The sequence below is a fragment of the Xyrauchen texanus genome, chromosome 38 (assembly GCF_025860055.1).
Source record: "Xyrauchen texanus isolate HMW12.3.18 chromosome 38, RBS_HiC_50CHRs, whole genome shotgun sequence".
Lineage (NCBI taxonomy): Eukaryota > Metazoa > Chordata > Actinopteri > Cypriniformes > Catostomidae > Xyrauchen > Xyrauchen texanus.
In genome coordinates, this window is record NC_068313.1 from 15,360,578 (window position 1) to 15,382,311 (window position 21,734).

The 21,734-nt window shown below is 38.8% G+C and overlaps 1 protein-coding gene across 1 annotated transcript in view; it reads right to left on the reverse strand.

Annotated features, from left to right (window-relative positions):
* The window catches only part of LOC127631747 (synergin gamma-like), a 65,655-nt gene that overhangs the window by 27,533 nt on the left and 16,388 nt on the right, over positions 1-21,734 (reverse strand). Inside the window, 9 exon segments of the mRNA XM_052110053.1 lie at positions 1,870-2,835; positions 9,149-9,211; positions 9,467-9,582; positions 15,311-15,447; positions 15,540-15,779; positions 17,569-17,765; positions 17,863-17,937; positions 19,547-19,660; positions 19,663-19,821. Of these exon segments, the coding sequence (XP_051966013.1) occupies positions 1,870-2,835; positions 9,149-9,211; positions 9,467-9,582; positions 15,311-15,447; positions 15,540-15,779; positions 17,569-17,765; positions 17,863-17,937; positions 19,547-19,660; positions 19,663-19,821 (2,067 nt within the window).

Consider the following 21,734-nt stretch of genomic DNA (forward strand, 5'->3'; position numbering starts at 1 on the left):
GTTAAGTAAGGTAGTGTTGTGAATTTTTTGCTCATGCATGCACTTTGGCAAGGCATCGAGGATTCCCCATACACATGCAAACACGGATAACTATCATACAACAGATGAACAAAACCAGAGCAAAGGTAAAGCCAGATGTGTTAGTGCAGCAGAAGCTAAATGACAATGCCATCTTGTGCAATAATCTTTATCCTATTAGATAATCTTCTACTCAAAGATTTAAAGGATTTAAAATTTGTAAACATTCTAAAATGGAACATTCTAGCAAATGCAATGTCAACAAATGCAATGTCAGCTTGGCATTGATTAGAAAAGGAGGGGGAAGAATGGCATATCCAAAAACAGCAAAAACTGCAAGAAATCTGATTCTTACAAACTCAGTCCAAATCAGATTTGTATATGGTTTCAAATCCAATTCAAACAGATTTTGGAAAATGCATTTAAATCTTTAAAGTGCTTTTCTGAATTCACAAAGTTTAGCTCACTCTTACCCCATATAGTGAGCTATACCAAAATTGTTATAATAAATACTGAATAACTAAACGAGTGAGCAGTTCTGAACCAAGAATTTACATCAATGTGTACATTTACGGTAAATGCATTTTACAAATCCATGTAGAACAAATGAATTATGTTCCTCATTTGGATAAAAGCATCTGTTAAATGACTGTAAATGCAGTAATGCCTATGCAGTCTTTTTTGTATAATTTTCTCCCATTTTCTCCCCAATTTGGAATGCCCAATTCCCTATGCGCCCAAGTCCTCTTGGCGGCGTAGTGACTTGCCTCAATCCGGGTGGCGGAGGACGAATCTCAGTTGCCTCCTCGTCTAAGACATTCAATCCACGCATCTTATCACGTGGCTTGTTGAGCACGTTACCGTGGAGACATGGCACATGTGGAGGCTTCACGATATTCTCTGCGGCATCCATGCACAGCTCACCATGCGCCCCACCGAGAGCGAACCACATTATAGCGACAATAAGGTTAGCCCATGTGACTCTACCCTCCCTAGCAACCGGGCCAATTTGGTTGCTTAAGAGACCAGGCTGGAGTCACTCAGCACGCCCTGGAATCGAACTCGCGCCTCCAGGGGTGGTAGTCCGCATCTTTATTCGCTGAGCTACCCATGCCCGCCTGCCTATGAAGTCTCTTGAGGCAAAGTCATTACTATGGCAACTGATGTGGTAGGTATACCATATATTGACTACACAGACTGAACAATCAGACTAGATTTCATTACTTGCAAAATGACAGTGTTGGACAGTCAGACCTAAAGACTGGATCTGAAAACATATTGGATATAAACAAAGTGTTTGTGCATTCTACCATTATGAAGTGTTTCTTTTCATGTCACAACTAAATCATGGGAATCTGAGGGGAAGCCAAACAATGAGAGTTGGCAGCATGAACAACATGAACACACAGATTACAGGGGAAAACCAAGTCACAAGCTATTTGAATTAAATGCTGCATAAAAATGTGCTTTTAAAGCAGATCACCTGATAACACGGAGTTATTAATACCAGTTATTGTGCTGTAAGCGATAAAAGCACAAATTTTGACTGATAAATATTAATAACAGATATACTAAAATAAATAATTAAATGAATATAAACAACAATAAATACTGCAGGTTTACAACTGTGCATGAATAAACTGGAAATATATCTAAATAGAATGGAAAAGAATGGCATGATATGTAACTAGTTTTTGATATGTAACTAGAACCCAATAAAACAGAACACACACACAGTGTTCCATTTGGGCATTGTTGAGCATTTGAGAAGCCCAAGTAGTGTGCTTGAGAGAAAGAGGCAACAGACAAATTGGGCCGGACTTCACCAGAGCAAGCGTACTAATTCCTCACCTGCAGCAGGGGGTTGATGGGATGACAAACCAGGGAGATCTAAGGAGCTATCAGACATCACATGCTTAAGATCTCCACCCATGTCCGACAGCTTCATGTCCAGCTGTACTGAGAGCGCATCTTCAGAGTCCTCCTTCACTACGCTGCTGCCCCCGATGGACGGGAGGTCGAGGGACTTCACAGAGGCAGAGTCCTCTTTGGTCTGCTTGAAGGTGGCTACTTTGTCCAGCAGACTCTTGTCAGACGCCCCCAGCGCAGTGCAGAATTTGGAGGACTGGAAATCTGCGAAGTCATCCGTGTCGCTCTTGAGCGACGAGAAAGAGCCCCCGCCACTTTCTTTGCTGTCGTCATAGGTCAGACCACCTTCCAGAGAAAGCTGTTTGAAGGCATCGTACTTATCAGCATTGGCTTGCTGCCACTGCTGGGATACGTCACCTTGGCTCTCACTTCCACCCTCGCCAGAGCTGGCCTTGTTTCTCTGGTCTCTTGAGCTCCCGAATGCCATAAAGTCAGCAAATTCATCCTGAACGGTCGCCCCAGCTCCTCTCCCCGCGGCAGAGGTTGTGGGTGCAACTTCTGAGGATGAGGAGGAGCCAAACAGAGCATAATCACCAAAGTCATCACCCGCCATGGTGGGAGGTTTGGGGACTGTATTAGGCAGGATAAAAGATGGAGGTGCCGAGGGGAACAGGCTTACTATGGAGTCAGTAGTGGAGGTGGGTGCCAGAGGAGCAATTGTGGTGAAGAGGTCCAGGTCTGCCATATTGAGAGGATTTCTAGTTTGAGCCAGAGAGGCTGGCTGAGATTGGGACAGCGGTAGAGACTTAGAGGAAGTGAAAGGAGGAGCAAAATTTGGCTGGAACTTTGCTTGGTCTGGTGGATCTAGTGAAGAGATAGTGTCAGCTGTTTTAAAGTCTGTGAAGCTATCGTCGGCACTGACAGATTTGAAATCAGCAAATCCCTCCCCTGTAAAAACAAAACGAAAACAATTGAAGGGCATTGCGAAACTCATATAACACCGAAACAACAAAGAACAGAGAACTGGCACGGCACAAAACAGAGTTAGTCTACAAGTGGCCCAGAGCTCAATTTCACAGGCCTGAAAAGGGAAAAACAGATTAGCAATGCTTAACACAAGCTGCATACGACTGCAGAATTTAAATAATAAGGTGGTTCAATAACACAAGAACTGCATTGCAAAGAAAGAAAACTGCATTTTCAGAACACGGCAAACATAAATAGAAGATCAGAATTAGAAAAACTAACTTCTATAATAGGTTTACGTATGCAACATATGAAACTAATTGTCAAATGCATTGCAATTCCATTGCATATACACCGATCAGCCACAACATTAAAAGCACCTGCCTAATATTGTGTAGATCCCGCATCTCAGAATAGCATTCTGCTATGCTATTCTTCTCACCATAATTGTTCAGAGCGGTTAACTGAGTTACCATAGACTTTGTAAGTTAGAACCAGTCTGGCCAGTTGACCTCTCTCTTCAGCAAGGCATCTCCGTCCACAGAACTGCCTCTCACTGGATGTTTTTTGTTTTTGGCACCACTCGGAGTAAATTCTAGAGACTGTTGTGCATGAAAATCCCAGGAGATCAGCGGTTACAGAAATACTCAAACCAGCCCGTCTGGCACCAACAATCATCCATGTGATTATCAAATCAGCAAACCACGTGGCAGCAATGCGGTGCATACAATCATGCAGAAAAAGGGTCAGAAGCTAGAGTTAATGTTCAAATCAACCCTCAAAATTTGGAAAAAATGTGATCTCAGTGATTTGGACCATTTTTGGTGCCAGGCAGGCTCGTTTGAGTATTTCTGTAACTGCTGATCTCCTGGGATTTTTTGTCTCTAGAATTGATTCAGAATTGCGCCAAAAGAAAAACCATACAGTGAGCGGCAGTTCTGTGGACGGAGATGCCTTATTGATGATAGGTGTCAACCTAGAATTGGTAGACTGGTTCGAACTGACAAAATTGCTAATTGACTGGCAGTATTAAAATAGTCAGTATTTGACTGACACTAAAAATACAGTAATGTATAAACAATATATATATACATATATATATTATTGTAATAAATATATATTTATTATTGATCATAAGTCAATCATTGGCATACAGTTCACAGCAATCCATTTCACAAGTGAATTTGTCAATCAGTTGGAGATTTATTATGAGGGCTTGTTTACGAGCCCGTCAATTTACACCTGCGTCAGACATGCGTGTGTAGCATCTCGGGTGCATTGCGTCATAAACAAAATGTTTAGGTCAGTGTGTCAAGTTAAATATAGTTTAATACTCAATCTTTAACACATCTTGAGATCCCTTAGTTCACATTTGCGCTCCAAGTGTTTTAAACGCAAGAACATAACGCATGTTTGTGTTGTGTGTCTGTTGTTTCCTTCACTGTAAAAACTGCGCGTTGCTCATACAGCTGAAATTTCACTTACTGCCCTCTGGAGTAAACAGGTGGTACTACAAGCTTGCATTTCTCAGGAATCTTCCCTATTATGGTCCGGGGGAAGTGCAATTAATTTTTAATTGCACTTCATTTTTAGTGAATTGATATTCATAGAATGACATTTAAATGACAAACATTTTTCCATTTCATCAGTGATCCATATAATGAATCAAAGGCAGAGAGAGAACCCATTGCGGAGTAGAAAACAGAATAAAGTGACTTTGAGGGAATAGTTACAGAAACCACTGCAATCATTAACTTACTTGATCTCTCAGAGCTGTCCATACTGGATTCTTTACGGTTTGGTATTTGCTTTGTTCAGAAAAAAAAATATTACTGCCAAATCTAAAGAATAATCAATTTGCTAAACACTTCAACAGTTTTGCCCATAAATAACAATCATGGTTTTACAACAGTAACCATACACTCACCTAAAGGATTATTAGGAACACCTGATCAATTTCTCATTAATGCAATTATCTAATCAACCAATCACATGGCAGTTGCTTCAATGCATTTAGGGGTGTGGTCCTGGTCAAGACAATCTCCTGAACTCCAAACTGAATGTCAGAATGGGAAAGAAAGGTGATTTAAGCAATTTTGAGCGTGGCATGGTTGTTGGTGCCAGACGGGCCGGTCTGAGTATTTCACAATCTGCTCAGTTACTGGGATTTTCACACACAACCATTTCTAGGGTTTACAAAGAATGGTGTGAAAAGGGAAAAACATCCAGTATGCGGCAGTCCTGTGGGCAAAAAATGCCTTGTTGATGCTAGAGGTCAGAGGAGAATGGGCCGACTGATTCAAGCTGATAGAAGAGCAACTTTGCCTGAAATAACCACTCGTTACAACCGAGGTATGCAGCAAAGCATTTGTGAAGCCACAACACGCACAACCTTGAGGCGGATGGGCTACAACAGCAGAAGACCCCACCGGGTACCACTCATCTCCACTAAAAATAGGAAAAAGAGGCTACAATTTGCAAGAGCTCACCAAAATTGGACAGTTGAAGACTGGAAAAATGTTGCCTGGTCTGATGAGTCTCGATTTCTGTTGAGACATTCAGATGGTACAGTCAGAATTTGGCGTAAACAGAATGAGAACATGGATCCATCATGCCTTGTTACCACTGTGCAGGCTGGTGGTGGTGGTCTAATGGTGTGGGGGATGTTTTCTTGGCACACTTTAGGCCCCTTAGTGCCAATTGGGCATCGTTTAAATGCCATGGCCTACCTGAGCATTGTTTCTGACCATGTCCATCCCTTTATGGCCACCATGTACCCATCCTATGATGGCTACTTCCAGCAGGATAATGCACCATGTCACAAAGCTCGAATCATTTCAAATTGGTTTCTTGAACATGACAATGAGTTCACTGTACTAAAATGGCCCCCACAGTCACCAGATCTCAACCCAATAGAGCATCTTTGTGATGTGGTGGAACGGAAGCTTCGTGCCCTGGATGTGCATCCCACAAATCTCCATCAACTGCAAGATGCTATCCTATCAATATGGGCCAACATTTCTAAAGAATGCTTTCAGCACCTTGTTGAATCAATGCCACGTAGAATTAAGGCAGTTCTGAAGGCGAAAGGGGGTCAAACACAGTATTAGTATGGTGTTCCTAATAATCCTTTAGGTGAGTGTAGTTTAACCATGCTATTTGTAGTAAATGCATAGTAACCACAATATAAACATGGTTACTGTCATGGTTATAATACTACAGTAAAATCATGGTTACTATATACTTGTATTCTAAAGTATTACTGTTATAAAACCATGGTTAATTGTATCAAAACCATGATTTCTGCTCAGAAAACCATGGTGATAGCAGTCATGGTTAGTACAATATTACTAAAGTAAAGCTTGGTTAATTGTTCATTTTCATCACGGTCCTTAACTAAAAAACATTTTCCAATTACTAAATCAACATTTTAACGTAATACTTAATACATACTAATACGCAACATGCACCAACATAAAGTGCACTTCAAAATGAATCAAAACATATATTCAATATTTAGAAGCTGTACATCACTATAAAATCAGAATGAGCTTTATTGCCAGATATGCTTACACATACAAGGAATTTGTCTTTGTGACAGGAGCTTCCAGTGCACAACAATACAGCAACAAAACAAAGTTAATAATAAAATAAAAAAATGATTAAAAACATAATTAAAATAGTATAAAAAAAATAAAATATAGAAAATAAAGCATATATAGAATACAAAATAAGACTAAGACACACACACACACTACCATTCTAAAGTTTAGGGTCACTTATTCTTTATAAAAAAAAATTCTTCACATTTTAGAATAATAGTTGTCATCACAACTATGGAATAATAGAAATGGAAATATGGGAATTATGTTGGGACAAAAAAAAAAAAAAATAATAATTACTCTTGGCATTTTCTCAACCAATTTCTTGAGGTATCACCCTGGTATGATTTTTAAACAGTATTGAAGGAGTTCCCATCTATATGCTGGGCACTTAGTGGATGCTTTTCTTAATCATTCTGTTAAAGTCATCCATTTCCAAAACCTTTTTTTTTTTTATAACATTTTAGTTTTGTAATTAAATTAATATGTTGGCCACAAAACTAATTTCAAACATTTAAGCATACGACTTCAGTTCAAAAGGTTTTTAAGATTATGAGAAACATTTCAGGCAAGTGGCAAGTGACCCCAAACTTTTGAACAGTAGTGTACGTGTACACACACACACACACACACACACACACACACACACACACACACACACAGCAAATTTAAATGGTAAATGGTCTGCACTTATATAGCGCCTTTTTAACCTTAACGGTATTCAAAGCGCTTTACACTGGGACTCATTTCACCCATTCTCACACACATTCATACACCACTGGCGGCAAAGTGTGGAGTAGTGTGGGCCTGGATTCGAACAACCAACCCTGCGATTAATGGCCGACCCGCTCTACCAACTGAGCCACAGCCGCCCAAATTTAAATACAAATCTATTATATACAGTGCAAGGTAATTTAATGGCAGAAGAGGTACGATGTGTTGGGTGAATCTAAAAAGACTAAACTGTGAATTGCACATAATTATTGCACAATGGGGCAGTTTTAACGGTTCATGAGATGGATAGCCTGAGGGAAAAAACGGTTCCTGTGCCTGATGGTTCTGGTGCTCAGAGCTCTGAAGAGTCGGCCAGAAGGCAACAGTTCAAAAAGGTAGTGGGCAGGGTGAGTGGAGTCCAGAGTGATTTTTCAAGCCTTTTTCCTCACAAAAAAGCTGCCTGTCTGTCAGAATCTGGTATATACTGCCGAATGTTCAGCAGTTTGTCCCAGGTAAAACTGATTGAAACAAGATTGCTAAACACAGGACAAACAAAAACAACAAAAGAATAGGAGCGCTCCACACCGAGCACCATCCACGCCACCATCTTGATGATGTTTAAAAGGAATAACCTTAATTTTAAAACGCATACGAGAAGGGATGGTGTGATAATGCGGCTCAAGTATTTTAAACATATGTGGAAATCCCACATGAACACCCCAAACACTTTTGTTATTGTTTCATCTCTGTTCGAATTAGCACTGGAAGGTGTGTCATTTCGGCTCCTCTGCGGCTCTTTCCCTGTGTGATGTCAGCATAAAAGATTAATCATGCATCACTATAACGGCATCTTAATGGCATTAATCAAAGTGTGATATTGATGCTCGCAATAGATTACAGCCACGCACACTCATACTCATGCCGAGCGATATCTGCAAACAACACCTGTTTTGTAAATGTCTTTTGACCATCACTATTGCAATTGAATTAAAAAAAGAAAATGTTCCCAGAAAGGAGAAACATAGGGGGCTTCTCTATCAGCGGCTCGTTTTCTCCACTTGCCATTTTCATCTACACACAACAGTTGCAGAACAGTGATGTCATCAAGTAGACCCATGTGAAACAAAGGCAGAGCGTATCCATTTACAGATCCATTCAGGAGCATTAGCAGAGGTTGTAACTGTACGTGTCTGGTTTGACGCTTTGTGTTCTTGACCAAAACTTGTACTCCAGATGCGTCATTAAACATGGTGAACCACTGTGCTAATGCTTCCCGAACCGTGAGTGGTGAAGAGTACAGTTCAGTTTTTATTACCAAGAACCGTTATATTTCTACCGGTAAAAATACTTTTATCTAGAGTTAGTAGGTGGCCAAACTATCAAATGGTAATATATGTATTGCAATTTAACGAGAGCAACTAAGACATACACAAAATTGCTGAATTTTAATAGAATAAATAACATTAGGGAGAATGACCACTTCTGTTAATTGGCAAATAAGTCAGTCAACTGATGTGAAGAAATCAACTGATGCTGATGATCTCAAAATGGACAAATAATTGGATTAAAAATCCAGGTCGATATATTGGTCTATTACTGGTATGCAGAACTTCATGAAACTAAACACAACATTCAGGGTCCCCACACCATGTGATTTTCACATTACTGTTCCAGTTCTTTGTGATTACTGGAAGAGGATTAAAAAAATATATACATAGAATTTTATAAAATTTCTAAAGCTAGGACACACACACACACACACACACACTAAAAAAAACCTACCACAAGAAAAACTATACTACAGAACATTATGACTTTTCACCTTGAACTCACAATTTAAAAGAAAAAAAATCCATTATTATGGGAACTGTATAAAAAATCCATTATTATACAGGTTTGTAAAACTGATTTAAATGTAATTTTGTAGGAGCAGTGCAAAACATTTTTGATCTTACAATGCAAGATGTGGGTCTGCTTACCAACTGGTTTTCTGCCTGAAGGATGCTCAAACTCTCGGAAAACACTGTACTTGTCCCCAGAATCTGGACCAAATAACAAACACAGTAAATCAAAACCAAAGCTTGGGTAAAAACATTTTTTAAATTTAAAATAATAGGTGATTAATAGGATAATTTATTTATGCAAAATGCATCGATCTCAAATAAATTTAGAAAACAGAATCTGTCTTCCAATGTAAAACTGATATGACAGCAGTCTTTTGAAAGATCTGCCATCTTCAGAGGGCTAATAAGGCATATACTGAACGATCAAGGGATGTGTGTGTGTGTGTGTGTCACCTGAGATAGGAGGTGTGGGCTCTGTGGATTGCTCCACTGACAGCTGCTTAAACACTGCATATTTATCTGAGGAGGAGGATGAAGATCCAGAAACTGGAGTCAACATGGCAGGAACACTGTGTGAGACAGACATAAAATAAAAACAACTCAGTCAAAAGAGATCAAAATGCTTTTGCTGACAATCCAAAACATTAGATTTGGTTTCGAGACCTTTCTCTATGTTCTTTAATGCTTTTGGTTGATTCCAAGAAAATGGCTTTGTCCTATTTTCCTTCAAAATCTATAAATCTTACAGTAATGAGAATTGCCAGGTTTTTGTGACGTAACAGAATGAGACAAAGATAAATCATGTCAGAACTATAATGTGAACAATTCAATTGAAAAACAAATTGAAATCTTCATGGGGGAAAAATTCAAATGAAAAACCTTACAATAAACTGGTTGCATAAGTGTGCACACCCTCTTATAACTGAGGATGTGGCTGTGTTCAGAATGAACCAATCACATTCAAACTCATGTTAAATAGAAGTCATTACACACCTGCCATCATTTAAAGTGACTGATTAATCACAAATAAAGTTCAGCTGTTCTAGTAGGATTTTCCTGACATTTTCTTAGTTGCATCTCAGAGCAAAAGCCATGGTCCGCAAAGAGCTTCCAAAGCATCAGAGGGATCTCATTGTTGAAAGATATCAGTCAGGAGAAGGGTACAAAAGAATTTCCAAAGCATTAGATATACCATGGAACACAGTGACGACAGTCATCATCAAGTGGAGAAAATATGGCACAACAGAGACATTACCAAGAACTGGACGTCCCTCCAAAATTGATGAAAAGACGAGAAGAAAACTGGTCAGGGAGGCTTCCAAGAGGCCTATAGCAACATTAAAGGAACTGCAAGAATTTCTGTCAAGTACTGGCTGTGTGCTACATGTGACAACAATCTCCTGTATTCTTCATATGAATGGGCTATGGGGTAGGGTGGCAAGACAGAAGCCTTTTCTTACAAAGAAAAACATCTAAGCCCGGCTGAAGTTTGCAAAAACAAACATCAAGTCTCCCAAAAGCACGTGGGAATATGTGTTATGGTCTGATGAAACCAAGGTTGAACTTTTTGGCCATAATTCCAAAAGGTATGTTTGGTGCAAAAACAACACTGCACATCACCCAAAGGACACCATACCCACAGTGAAGCATGGTGGTGGCAGCATCATGCTTTGGGTCTGTTTTTCTTCAGCTGGAAACGGGGCCTTAGTCAGGGTGGAGGGAATTATGAACAGTTCCATATCCAGGCAATTTTGGCACAAAACCTTCAGGCGTCCGTTAGAAAGCTGAAGATGAAGAGGAAGTTCACCTTTCAGCACGACAATGACCCAAAGCACACATCCAAATCCACAAAAGCATGGCTTCACCAGAAGAAGATTAACGTTTTGGAATGGCCCAGCCAGAGCCCAGACCTGAATCCAATTGAACATCTGTGGGATGATCTGAAGAGGGCTGTGCACAGGAGACGTCCTCGCAATCTGACAGCTTGGGAGCGCTTTTGCAAAGAAGAGTGGGCAAATATTGCCACGTCAAGATCTGCCATGCTAATAGACTCCTACCCAAAAAGACTGAGTGCTGTAATAAAATCAAAAGGTGCTTCAACAAAGTATTAGTTTAAGGGTGTGCACACTTATGCAACCAGGTTATTGTGAGTTTTTTTTATTTTTCCCCCCCTCAAAAATTTCAGTTTGTTTTTCAATTGAATTGTTCACATTATAGGTCACATTAAAGGTGGAAAAAGTTCTGACATGATTTATCTGTGTCTCATTATTTTACATCACAAGAACCTGGCATTTTAACAGGGGTGTGTAGATTTGTATATCCACTGTAAGTTAATGCATCCTAAATGTTCATATTTCAAAAATAGAACTTGACTGGATGGTGTACTATTTATGGATGTTTGGAGTGTGTTTATGTACATACTTCATGCGATAATACTGCCCAGACCTCCTTGCACTATGGAAGATGAGAACGAATGCAATGATGCACATAATAAGAACTTTAAAAGGTAGTAATTTGTCCTACAATACGTTTAAAAAAATTGATGAAAACAGTGTGAAAATGTATGAGGTAGTATGTGCCAATAGATCTAAAAATCTAAAAAGTTGACACTTTCCCATCACCAGCAAAGTTCTTCTTAGTGTGTAAGATATATGCAAAATTCAAATTGGGATTGTCTGTTTTAAGAGATAGTAGTACTCTTCTCTCAACTCCATCTTGGATCACTTCCCTCATAACAGATTGATATTCCAGCAGAGGAGAACACCACTGATCTCACAACCCTCACTTCCTGTATCATTCTCACCACTTCTCATTTTCTGTGCTTTAATTAGCGAGTGATCTGACACACTCAAGAAACAAAATATTCCTCTAAAACAAAGAGGCATTTGTGCTTAACGAGGGTGAACAAACATTGGAGGTTGTGGCACTTAGAGAAAATGCTTTTCTCCTCTATTCCTCACTTCCTGCTTTCCATAATTGTCTTTTGTCATCTTTCCCTGGGAGCCTAAAATCTCTCCATGAATATGTGAACTGAAATAAAATGGGATGAGTTTATAAGCTGTCCATTGAAAAGGGTTAATTATAAAAGAAGGTGGGATTTAATTGCTGCGCTGGATTATTACAAGCCATTACAAAGCAAAGAGTAATTCTGTCCTCCAGATAAATGAATAAAGTCAGGAGGAATTAAAAAGCATATACTCATCATCATAAACTACTATGAGAGATCATTTGAGAGTAGGGCTGGGCAATAGGACAATGTAATTGGATATCGACGATGTCTTACAAAGATCCCGATGCCGATTGTGAACAATATAGGGAAAAGGCAAAATTATGGATCTGGGAAGTCACCAAATATATTTAACAATGGCCAGGGTGTGAACCTTGCACCCGCCACCCGCAAAATGCTCCTCGTCCAAATTTATTTTATGCACGGCTAATTTTGCAACAAGCAGGTGACCTGTAAGACGTCTCAGAGTGACACATGATAAGAAATGCTGTTATTCACAAAGACATGTACCTGAAGAAATGCACTTCATTATATTTTTAAGAACAAAAGAAAATCCGCCAATGCCCGTGTCGGGTTCACTGTTTGTTCAGGAGGCAAGCAGCACAAGCCTGTCTTTTTGAATATACGCATGTTAAAAGTTTTCACTTTTTTTCTCTGTTTCATTCTTCAGAAAACCGTTTGCAAGAATATTGTTGTCTATGAGAATGCTGCAAATTACCTCCGATCATCTCGGGAGATGGTGAGAGTTTAGTTCGCTTTATTTCCAAGCAGTTGATATGCACTGTGAACGCAGGATCAGTAATATACATCTTTGTTAGTGGTCACCGATAAGGGTTTTTAATGGCCAATGCCAATATCCAGAGAGCAGGGTGGTAGATAAGCTGATATATAACACAATTTAATATAGTAAATAACAAACATAAAATAGCAACAAAAAAAATAATAAACTCTTATTTAGGCACTATATATACTTAATTTCACACTAAACTTTAATTCTGTAAAAATGAATCTAAAAAAAAAAAAAAATAAGATTGTATTTTAAATGGTAGATAGCAGTTTCTTCTGATATCAGTTTAGTCATCAAATTTTTGTAATTTATTTGCACGATGACATTTTTTATATAATAGGGAGGAGGAAATAACAGTTCACACAGTAGTCCAGCAACCATGGATGGCATGTCCACGTTAGCAATCATACTTATGCATTATGCTCTGTATGTGCAATTGATTTGATTCTGTATTTTTTGAGTAAGACATTTACTACACGTGAAGCACTTTTACTTTGAAGTTGCACCGGAACCTATTTAGCAGAGACGGGCCACTTCTTTTAAAATGGGAGAAATTATAATGGCAACTGTAGCCAACGGTCAACGGATGTAGATAGGAAGTCCTGCCTAACAGGTAAAAGAGCCAATCAGCACAGATAGACGTCTCCTGTCAATCAACTTGAGAAAGCACATGGGCATTCGCTATACAAGCTGGGACAATTGTGTTTTTTGTATAATTTGAGGTAAAGTAGCACCATTTATGATACCAGTGCTGTCAGATTTTACTGTTGATTAGAAAGAAGTTCTTTGATTGTAATCTTGACCAACTGTTTTAGAGATTTTGGTCTTTTTGCATTCAAGTAGATAGGAGCTGCATTGTCATGACTGGAAATAGCCTCCCGAGAGCATTCCAAACATGGCCAACCATGGACTGACTTGCTAGAGAGACTTTGATTGCACACACGCACCCGTGCAGATCTGGCCTGGATCACCTGTTTGGATTGTCTCTGAGTGACGGTCATGATTTGTGAATCAGAGAAACTTCTGATCCTGAAGTTTTGATTCTGGCTGATGGAATACACGCTTAAGAGGAAGATATTAGATGAGCGCTCGACAGGAAGTTTGTGAATTACATCTGTTTAAACAAGAAAACTGCATATTTACAAGAGGTAGAAGTTTTATTGATATTTGCCTTTTATCATTAGAATAGCAAGTCAAAAGTGACAGGGAACTGCTAAGGAGAGACTGATATGTGCTTTAAAGTTAAATAAATGAGCACTACACTGGATGCTGGATTTGCTCAAGTTGTGTGAGGTTGGTTTATTACATTTGTTTAAACAAAATATGTGCATATTAGCAGACAGTATATTTGATATTAGGTTTATTTGAGATTTGCCTTTTTATCATTAGACAAGACAGTTCAAAGTTACAGGGAACTGCTGAGGAGAGAGAGGGAGAATGAAACAGGTGAGCACTTTTACATTGAGCTCAAACATCTCTGATATGCGGACCATTTAAATGAGACCGTTTTTTTTATTATCAGCTGGTTATCATTTAAGGTCTATTATTGTAGGAACACAATGGCACGTAACAAGAAAAACAAACCATGACTGGTCGTTTACATGTCTCAAGTGTCTTCACATGCAAACAAGATTTTCGGCATCCTCAAGAGAAAAAAATAAATAAAAATCAGCCAGAGGAAAATGTATCAGGCAATGCCAAAAAAAAAAAAAAAAAAGGCTTTGGCCAATTTAGCGGCCTCTGTGATATATTGGTCGACCACTAATCTTTGTATTAAAGAAACAAAGACAAAAGTGATTAAATCATAAAATAATACAAGACATGTTCACATTAAACCTAAAATGTTGTTCTATTTTCTTTAGGCAGCATTAACTGTATTACAAAAATGCAATATAAACACAAATTTGAAAAGAACATACATTTGGCAGCATTATTTTGGGAATTTAAGGGAATTAAGGAATTTATAATTTTTTAAATAAGGATTTATATTATTATTATCATCATCTTTACATTTATGATGGTCTTTAGTTCTTAATCTGTAGGCTATTATTAATTTTCCACCTGTTGTAGTTGACGGATGCTTGAGTGATGGCAAATGGAGCCGTTGGAGACAGTAAATGATTGGATTTGGGAAGGCGTTTAAACATTTTTGTCACTTCATTATTTTATTGCTTTTATCGATTAGTTTAAAGTGCAATTTGTTGTCTTTTGTTTTTCATGTTTCAATACATTAATTCAATGTTCAAAGTTAAATCAATCAAGCAAAAAATTCACAGACCCTCAGCAGGGGAGTTGACAATGTAATCGGATATTGCAATGTATTTTAAGGCGATTATTGATCAAATAATTTTTAAATATCGCCCAGCCCTATATAAGAGATGACGGGATATTTTATGATACATATCTCCAAGCAGTTTGTATCACATATAATGTGCTTTTGCAGGCACACGTCAGTATGTCCAGGTTGACAAGGGCTTAGCTTGATGAAAAATTGTGCTCATACCCGCTCTGGGATGATGACGCTATAGTGGGGAACGCTCCCCCCGTCTCTCCTTGGAAATCTGTAAATGAGTCATCTCCGGCACCAGCTTTGGGTGCTTCCTGGAAGTCCTGAAAATCATCATTATCAGCCTTGGCAGCCTAACATAGAACAACAGAATACAAATCAGCTAGTGTGCCTATAAATTGACATTTATTGAATAAGTGACTCCAGTAAATTGTCTGATGTTTACCTGAACTGGAGGGAAGTTGGTGATGAAGCTGGCAGGTGGTTGAGCGGATTGGTTTGGGGTCATGCCCATGACAGGTGCAGTAGGGGTGGACGTCGCCATTGACATGGGCGTCTGGGTCATGATGGGCTGCTGGTGCTGAGGCAGAACAGCAGAAATGGCCATAGCCATGGCCGGTAGATTGGGCACAGGCGGGGAAGGAAACTGACTCAAGATGTCCAGATTCATGACTGTAAGACCATTCTAGAAAATACAACCACAATATGTAACTATGTTTACTCAGCTAACTATTAAATTTACTCAGTAACTTTTTGCTTGTGTCAAAATGCTTATAAGAAGCTATCTGATAAATAAAAAGTGGTTTAAATGGGACAGATATTTCAAGCTAAATCTATCGCCATCTAAAGTTCTAAGGTTTGTTATCACCCCAGTAAAGGAAAGGTTATACTTCATTTTTTTTGTGTGCTGTTACAACTCGTGCACGGTCGCATGCTCAAACTTTTAAAAGTATACTCTTTTGACCTTGAGCCCATACAAGTGTGCTTTGTGATAATCTTTAGTACAGCCAACCAATGGTGCACACGCTTATGACTCGAATGGACGAAGACTGTCCGCATGTTTTAAAAACTTTGACGATGCAATTTGCGTCACACAGAGTGTGCAGGACACATACCAGCATGCAGAAAACCGAAGTATATAGAAGGCTTAAGGCAAGAGGGTTCAGCATGTACAACAGGGTCATGCGCTTGCAATGCGTTGGCCAAAAATTTGCATCAGAGTAGGTTTCTGGGATTACATTTTGCAGTCCACCTGAAACAACCTCTGCTGGTAAGTGCCTTCCACCAGGTCATAATGTTTATCATTCATTGATCACTGTGGGATCTGAACCTACAACTTTGAGTTAACAGCCCAGATAAAGAACCACTTCACCACAACATCCCTGTTTACCAAATAAATACATAAGAAGCATTAAATCATTGTGATACCATAAATGATAACAAAAAGCACAGATCTTTGCAGGCAGACTGATAAATGCTGATTACTGGCAGTCATAAGACTGATGTATGACGCACTGCTATAAGACACTCGATTAAGCAGATATTGTCCTGACGCACGATGATGATTAAGTGGGATATTAGATGAGAGTGATTCAACCTTGTGCTTAAACTCTGAATTTCCGGCAAGTCTTTCATCAGCGAACCAAAATTAAAAGTAGAGCTGTCAGACAATAGGCCTCCTTCCCTCCATCCAGCTGTCTATTCTGCCTCAACCAAGTGGCAGCCTGATTTATTTGCCTTAAATATTCATATTAATATTTTTCATTCACAAGTCAACTTCCACTCTCAATGCCCTTGCTAGCACCTCTAGAGCCTTTCCTTTCATTATTGCTCTACAAAACCAAAGGACTGGAAGTGTGACTCCTCATTGAGCTTTAAAATTTGCACAACAAAAATGTTATTACTGGAAGAATCCTGTAAGTTGCAGACAGACCTACTCACTGGAGTGCAGCTGCCAAGGTAGAGTAAGGGCCGATAAAAGATTCCTCCTTACCTATGATGCTCTCCTGGGCCTCAGCCACCCATCACAGTTGCCCATCAATGTGAATTCACATGATCTCTAACAGGCTAATCGATGCATTAAACACAAGGGGTTCATCCGAGTCATAACATTCAACAATCTGAATGTGATCAAGAGCTAAAATGTATTAATGGGGTCTAAAACAACCTTTAGAAGAGATTCTGCTAGGATAGCTTTGTATGCTGTTTATGTTTTGAAGGTTTCAATGGGGTAATGCGACTTAGAGTTTAAAGATCTGGGATAGTAAAAGTCAAAGGTTCAAGCCCCTCATGTGTCAAACCATAAACTATCATCATTGGGCCCTTGAGAAACTTGCTCCAGGGGGACTGTCATTGTCATAAGTGAACTGCAACGTTTCTTTGGATTAAAGTGTCAGATAAATAGTAATGTTGTAAAATAGAAGTAAAATATTTAGTTTGTGAAATTGTGACCATCTGGAAACTGCAGTCATTACCTGGGCAACTCCGATCAAGGCCAGTACGGTGTACAGCTCTTCCTTGGTCAGCATGCCAGGTGTAGTACGGTTGGCCAAGGCCCAGATCTGGCCAAGGGCTTCCCGTGGCATGCCCGATGAGATCAGAATGGGGTAAAGTTTGGCTGTGTCGATCCCTGTTGGTGTCATGGTGAACTCAAGGACCTTCTTGAACATCTCTGGGAAGAGCAACAACTTGGAATTAGATACTGGCATATAAAGCTTACCTTTGCAGAACAATGAAGTTGAGAGCATGCCTGCTGCAATGATATATACCTGGGATAAGGGCGTCATTGTACAACCAGGCTGGAACCATGGGTTGCATGTCCTGTTGAGGGTAGATGCCCACACCTGTTTATGATGGACAAGAAAAACAGTAAGTTGCTGCTTGTAGACTCTTAATCTAACAGTGCTTGATCAAGCATCTAACCCATGTGTCTACAGCACAGTCCGACGTTCCCCCACACCTGCTTTCAGATGACTGACAGCATGCACAGATACAATAAAGACTCCCACTGCTTCTCCCAACAGCTACGCTGTCTTGAGCCAAGAGCCAGTGGTTTTGCAAAGCAAACAGCTTGACAGAACATACAGAAATGAAGGTTGTGCTTTGTATTAGCATTGATTCTCTGAATGCATTTGCATTTCCAGTGTGCACATAGAAAATGTGGTAGAAACCTGTGGTTACGTAAATTAAGGCTCGGATATGCTTAATTTTTATGCTTTCCAGATCACCTTGCACATGGTCAAGTATTTGCCTTTCAATGTATACTCTTTTGACAGCGAGCAAATACAAAAGCGTTCAATGCATGCACACTAGGACTGCTTTGTTATACTTTTTTAGTACAGTCAACCCAGGCACATGCGCTGAAAATGCGCACAGACAAGGATTGACAGCGAATCAAAAAATCTGCCCTGCACATGGACAGTCCTTGCAAAATGTGCGGATGACAAAATCTGCATCAAGCACTGTGCCCGTTCCAATCAACAACTTGGACAACCAAAGTATACTTTGGCCTTTAGACTAAGTGTCCAAATGAGGACTTTAAACCACTATCAGTAGCAAATAACGTAACAAGTCCTCCCTTCAAAAGGTTCAGCTGACAGATTAAATAGACAAATGTGATCAATCAACTGTGAAGGTGTTTTTTTACAAAGAAATAGTACAACCAAAATGTAAAATTCTGTCATCATTTACACACAGCAAAACATCTCCTTTTCATTCCGTATAAGAAAGTCTTAAGGATTGGGGAGTAACTTGTGACAGAATTTTCATTTATGCATATTGGAAAATAAGCAACGATGCAGAGAGAAAAGAATCTAGAAATGGAACAATTCATTTAGCACCCCATGTTAAGAGATCAAGCCCATTATATACACGTTAAACTGCAAACATGCACAAATTTTAGGTTGTGTACACTGTCAGTGGTGTATGATGACCGTACCAGAAAGAAGTGCATTCAAACAGCAGGAAGAAAATCTTCTCTAGACATTTCTTCATGCTGCTGGAAGAGCAGCTGTCTCACCACTCTAATGAAAGCTGATATGGCATTTTTAGCACTTATTAAGCAGGCACATACTGTATGTTTGAAGTGTTATAAACTCATTAAACTAGATCCATAAACGGAGAGTATACATTCTTTGCTAGGGTGAGCACATTGTCTTCAAGTGTAAACCACGTGTATCCATGCATTTTCTCCTGTTTAACTCTCAAGCTTTGCACTACCCCAGAGAGTTGAAGATGAAAAAATTGGGTTACTTGGATATTCATTGGGAAGAGTTAGATATAATCTCATGGAGATTTAAAGCCATAAGAAAGATTTTAAAAAGATAATCAAGAGCCCCTCAAAGCCCATTTGCTGATGCATACCATGATTAGCAAAAAGAGAAACAGGACAGGAAGTATGGATTTGTGTTAATTCTGTGAAGCTTGCAGAAGTTACAGATATTTTCTTCTCACCGCTGGCGCTAGCGGCCTGGACGGGCGGGGTTTCCGTCACAGGTGACACTTGAGCCATGGGAAGAGGCTCAGGTGCCATCTCTTTGATGAAAGCAGAACATAAGTCATCTTGAGTTTGGCCCAGTTTCGGGATCTGGAGCTGCTGTGAAATTGGGTTATGAACTGAGCTCTGGGACCCAACTCAGACAGAGCATGCTTTGGCTTAAAACTAACATGGGCCTTCTTATCAGCTGTTAACTCACACGATGAGAACATCTTTTCCTCCAGAGATGGGCCTGGATCAGTCAGGGATAGAGGTTATGACTTTAAAAGGTGATTTAAAAAAAAATACTTTCACCTATCCCAGCTTAATAAGCAGCGACAACTATAAGTATGCCATTTGTAGGTGAATAATGGTTTTATACATGTTTTGAGAAACTTCATTATTCCCACTACACAGGGAAAACTGTCATTATTTTGTGGCACTAGTGACATCAAACAGGACCATGTGCCGTAATTATATTAATGCCAGCTTTTAAGGTTAAAAGTAAGAAGGCCAGGTAAGTAACCATGACAATGAGAAAACTGCTTCATTACAATGCAAATCACTCTTACGTTGACTAATTTTAATCACTGAACTTGGTCTACCTGAGGTAGAACAGCAAATGTTTTGGCATAATATAATAGGCTAATTTATTTTAACAACAAAAGTACTAACATACTTAAGTACAAATCTAATCATTATTCGAGGTGAGAAGTCATTTAAAATCATCTTTTTTGATGTGGGACTACTTTATGTAGACGAATCTCTGGTTGTGTTTTCTCCATGTAAACAGTGCCTTTCTTGTATCCTTGCATGTAGTTTGCGAAAGTAATCTTAACTTCATGTCATCACAAAATAAAGCCACAGTGAAACCAGTGTTTTACTGTGGCTTTATGTAGTAATGGCATAAAGTAAAAAAAACTATAAACAGTCAAAGTCAGTGAGTGATTTTATCACACTATTCTCAAGCCAACACAAACACAATTACATGCTGTGACTACATTTTATTTTAATGCTTATTCCATTGACCATTGTACTTCCATTATAAATGCCTTAGCACAACTGCAATTTTTGCTGTTTTTAGCCCAGTAACATTGTGCGCATCAAATATGAAACAAGCCAAAGAACGTAAGGTATGCAAGTTTCACATGCTTATGGCACCATCTAGTGGTTATTGGTTTCAATGTTTATAGCGATCCGTTTAAAATGACGGCAGACTTGCGCGAAAAGTGACTCTTTTATGTTGGGATAAATGACAGCTTATTTTAAAAGTAACAGTAATGATTATATTGTTACTGACGTTTTAAAATGAGTATTTGCTGAATATAAGCAATTTGTGCTTGGTTAAAATGTTGTATGTTATTTTATTGAAAAATTAAGTTGATACAACTGGCTTTTGAGATGTCTCTCAATCACCATTACATTTCATTCATGCCCACTATAAAAAATATAAAAAAATAAAATAAATCTGACACTTTTTATACGATATATTTAAAGTGTGAACTAATATATCTCTATATACATATATGTAGCCTGCACTGTCATTATAAAGATCTCATTATTTTACATCACAAGCTATGATGTCATCATCTTACCATAAGTTCCTGAGACCAGCAAAAAAGGTTTTACAATTTCCCTTTTTTAAATGTCAATATAGAATTTGGTGCATAAAATACACATAAAATTGTACATTGAAAAAAATTAAATGTATATATAGATATACATGTATATTATTCATGTTGTATTTGATTTATGCTGAATTGAGAGGAGGTCATGGCCAAACTCTCAATTTTTGGTATCTCTGAAAAGCCCAGGGAGTCCTCTAATAATACCCCAAGATTTTCAATTGTAGCATGTATGGGCTAAGAAAAACTAAAATGTCCTACACAAAAACGAATTGCTAGGCATCAGGAGGATAATGACCTTTAAAGCCTAATGTATCAAATATGATACATGAATAAAAAACAAATGCTATTTTTGTTCCTTTTTCACAATTTATTTTTATAGTTTGTCAAGTGGTGCTAAAGACATAAGAGTTGTATTTTCTGACAATTCTTCCATATGTCAGGCTTTACAGGGTTAAAAACCTGAGGGTCTAATTGAAATTATTTTCTGTGGTAATCGCCATTATGCCACAAATCCTGTCGATAAAGCTAAACTTGTACT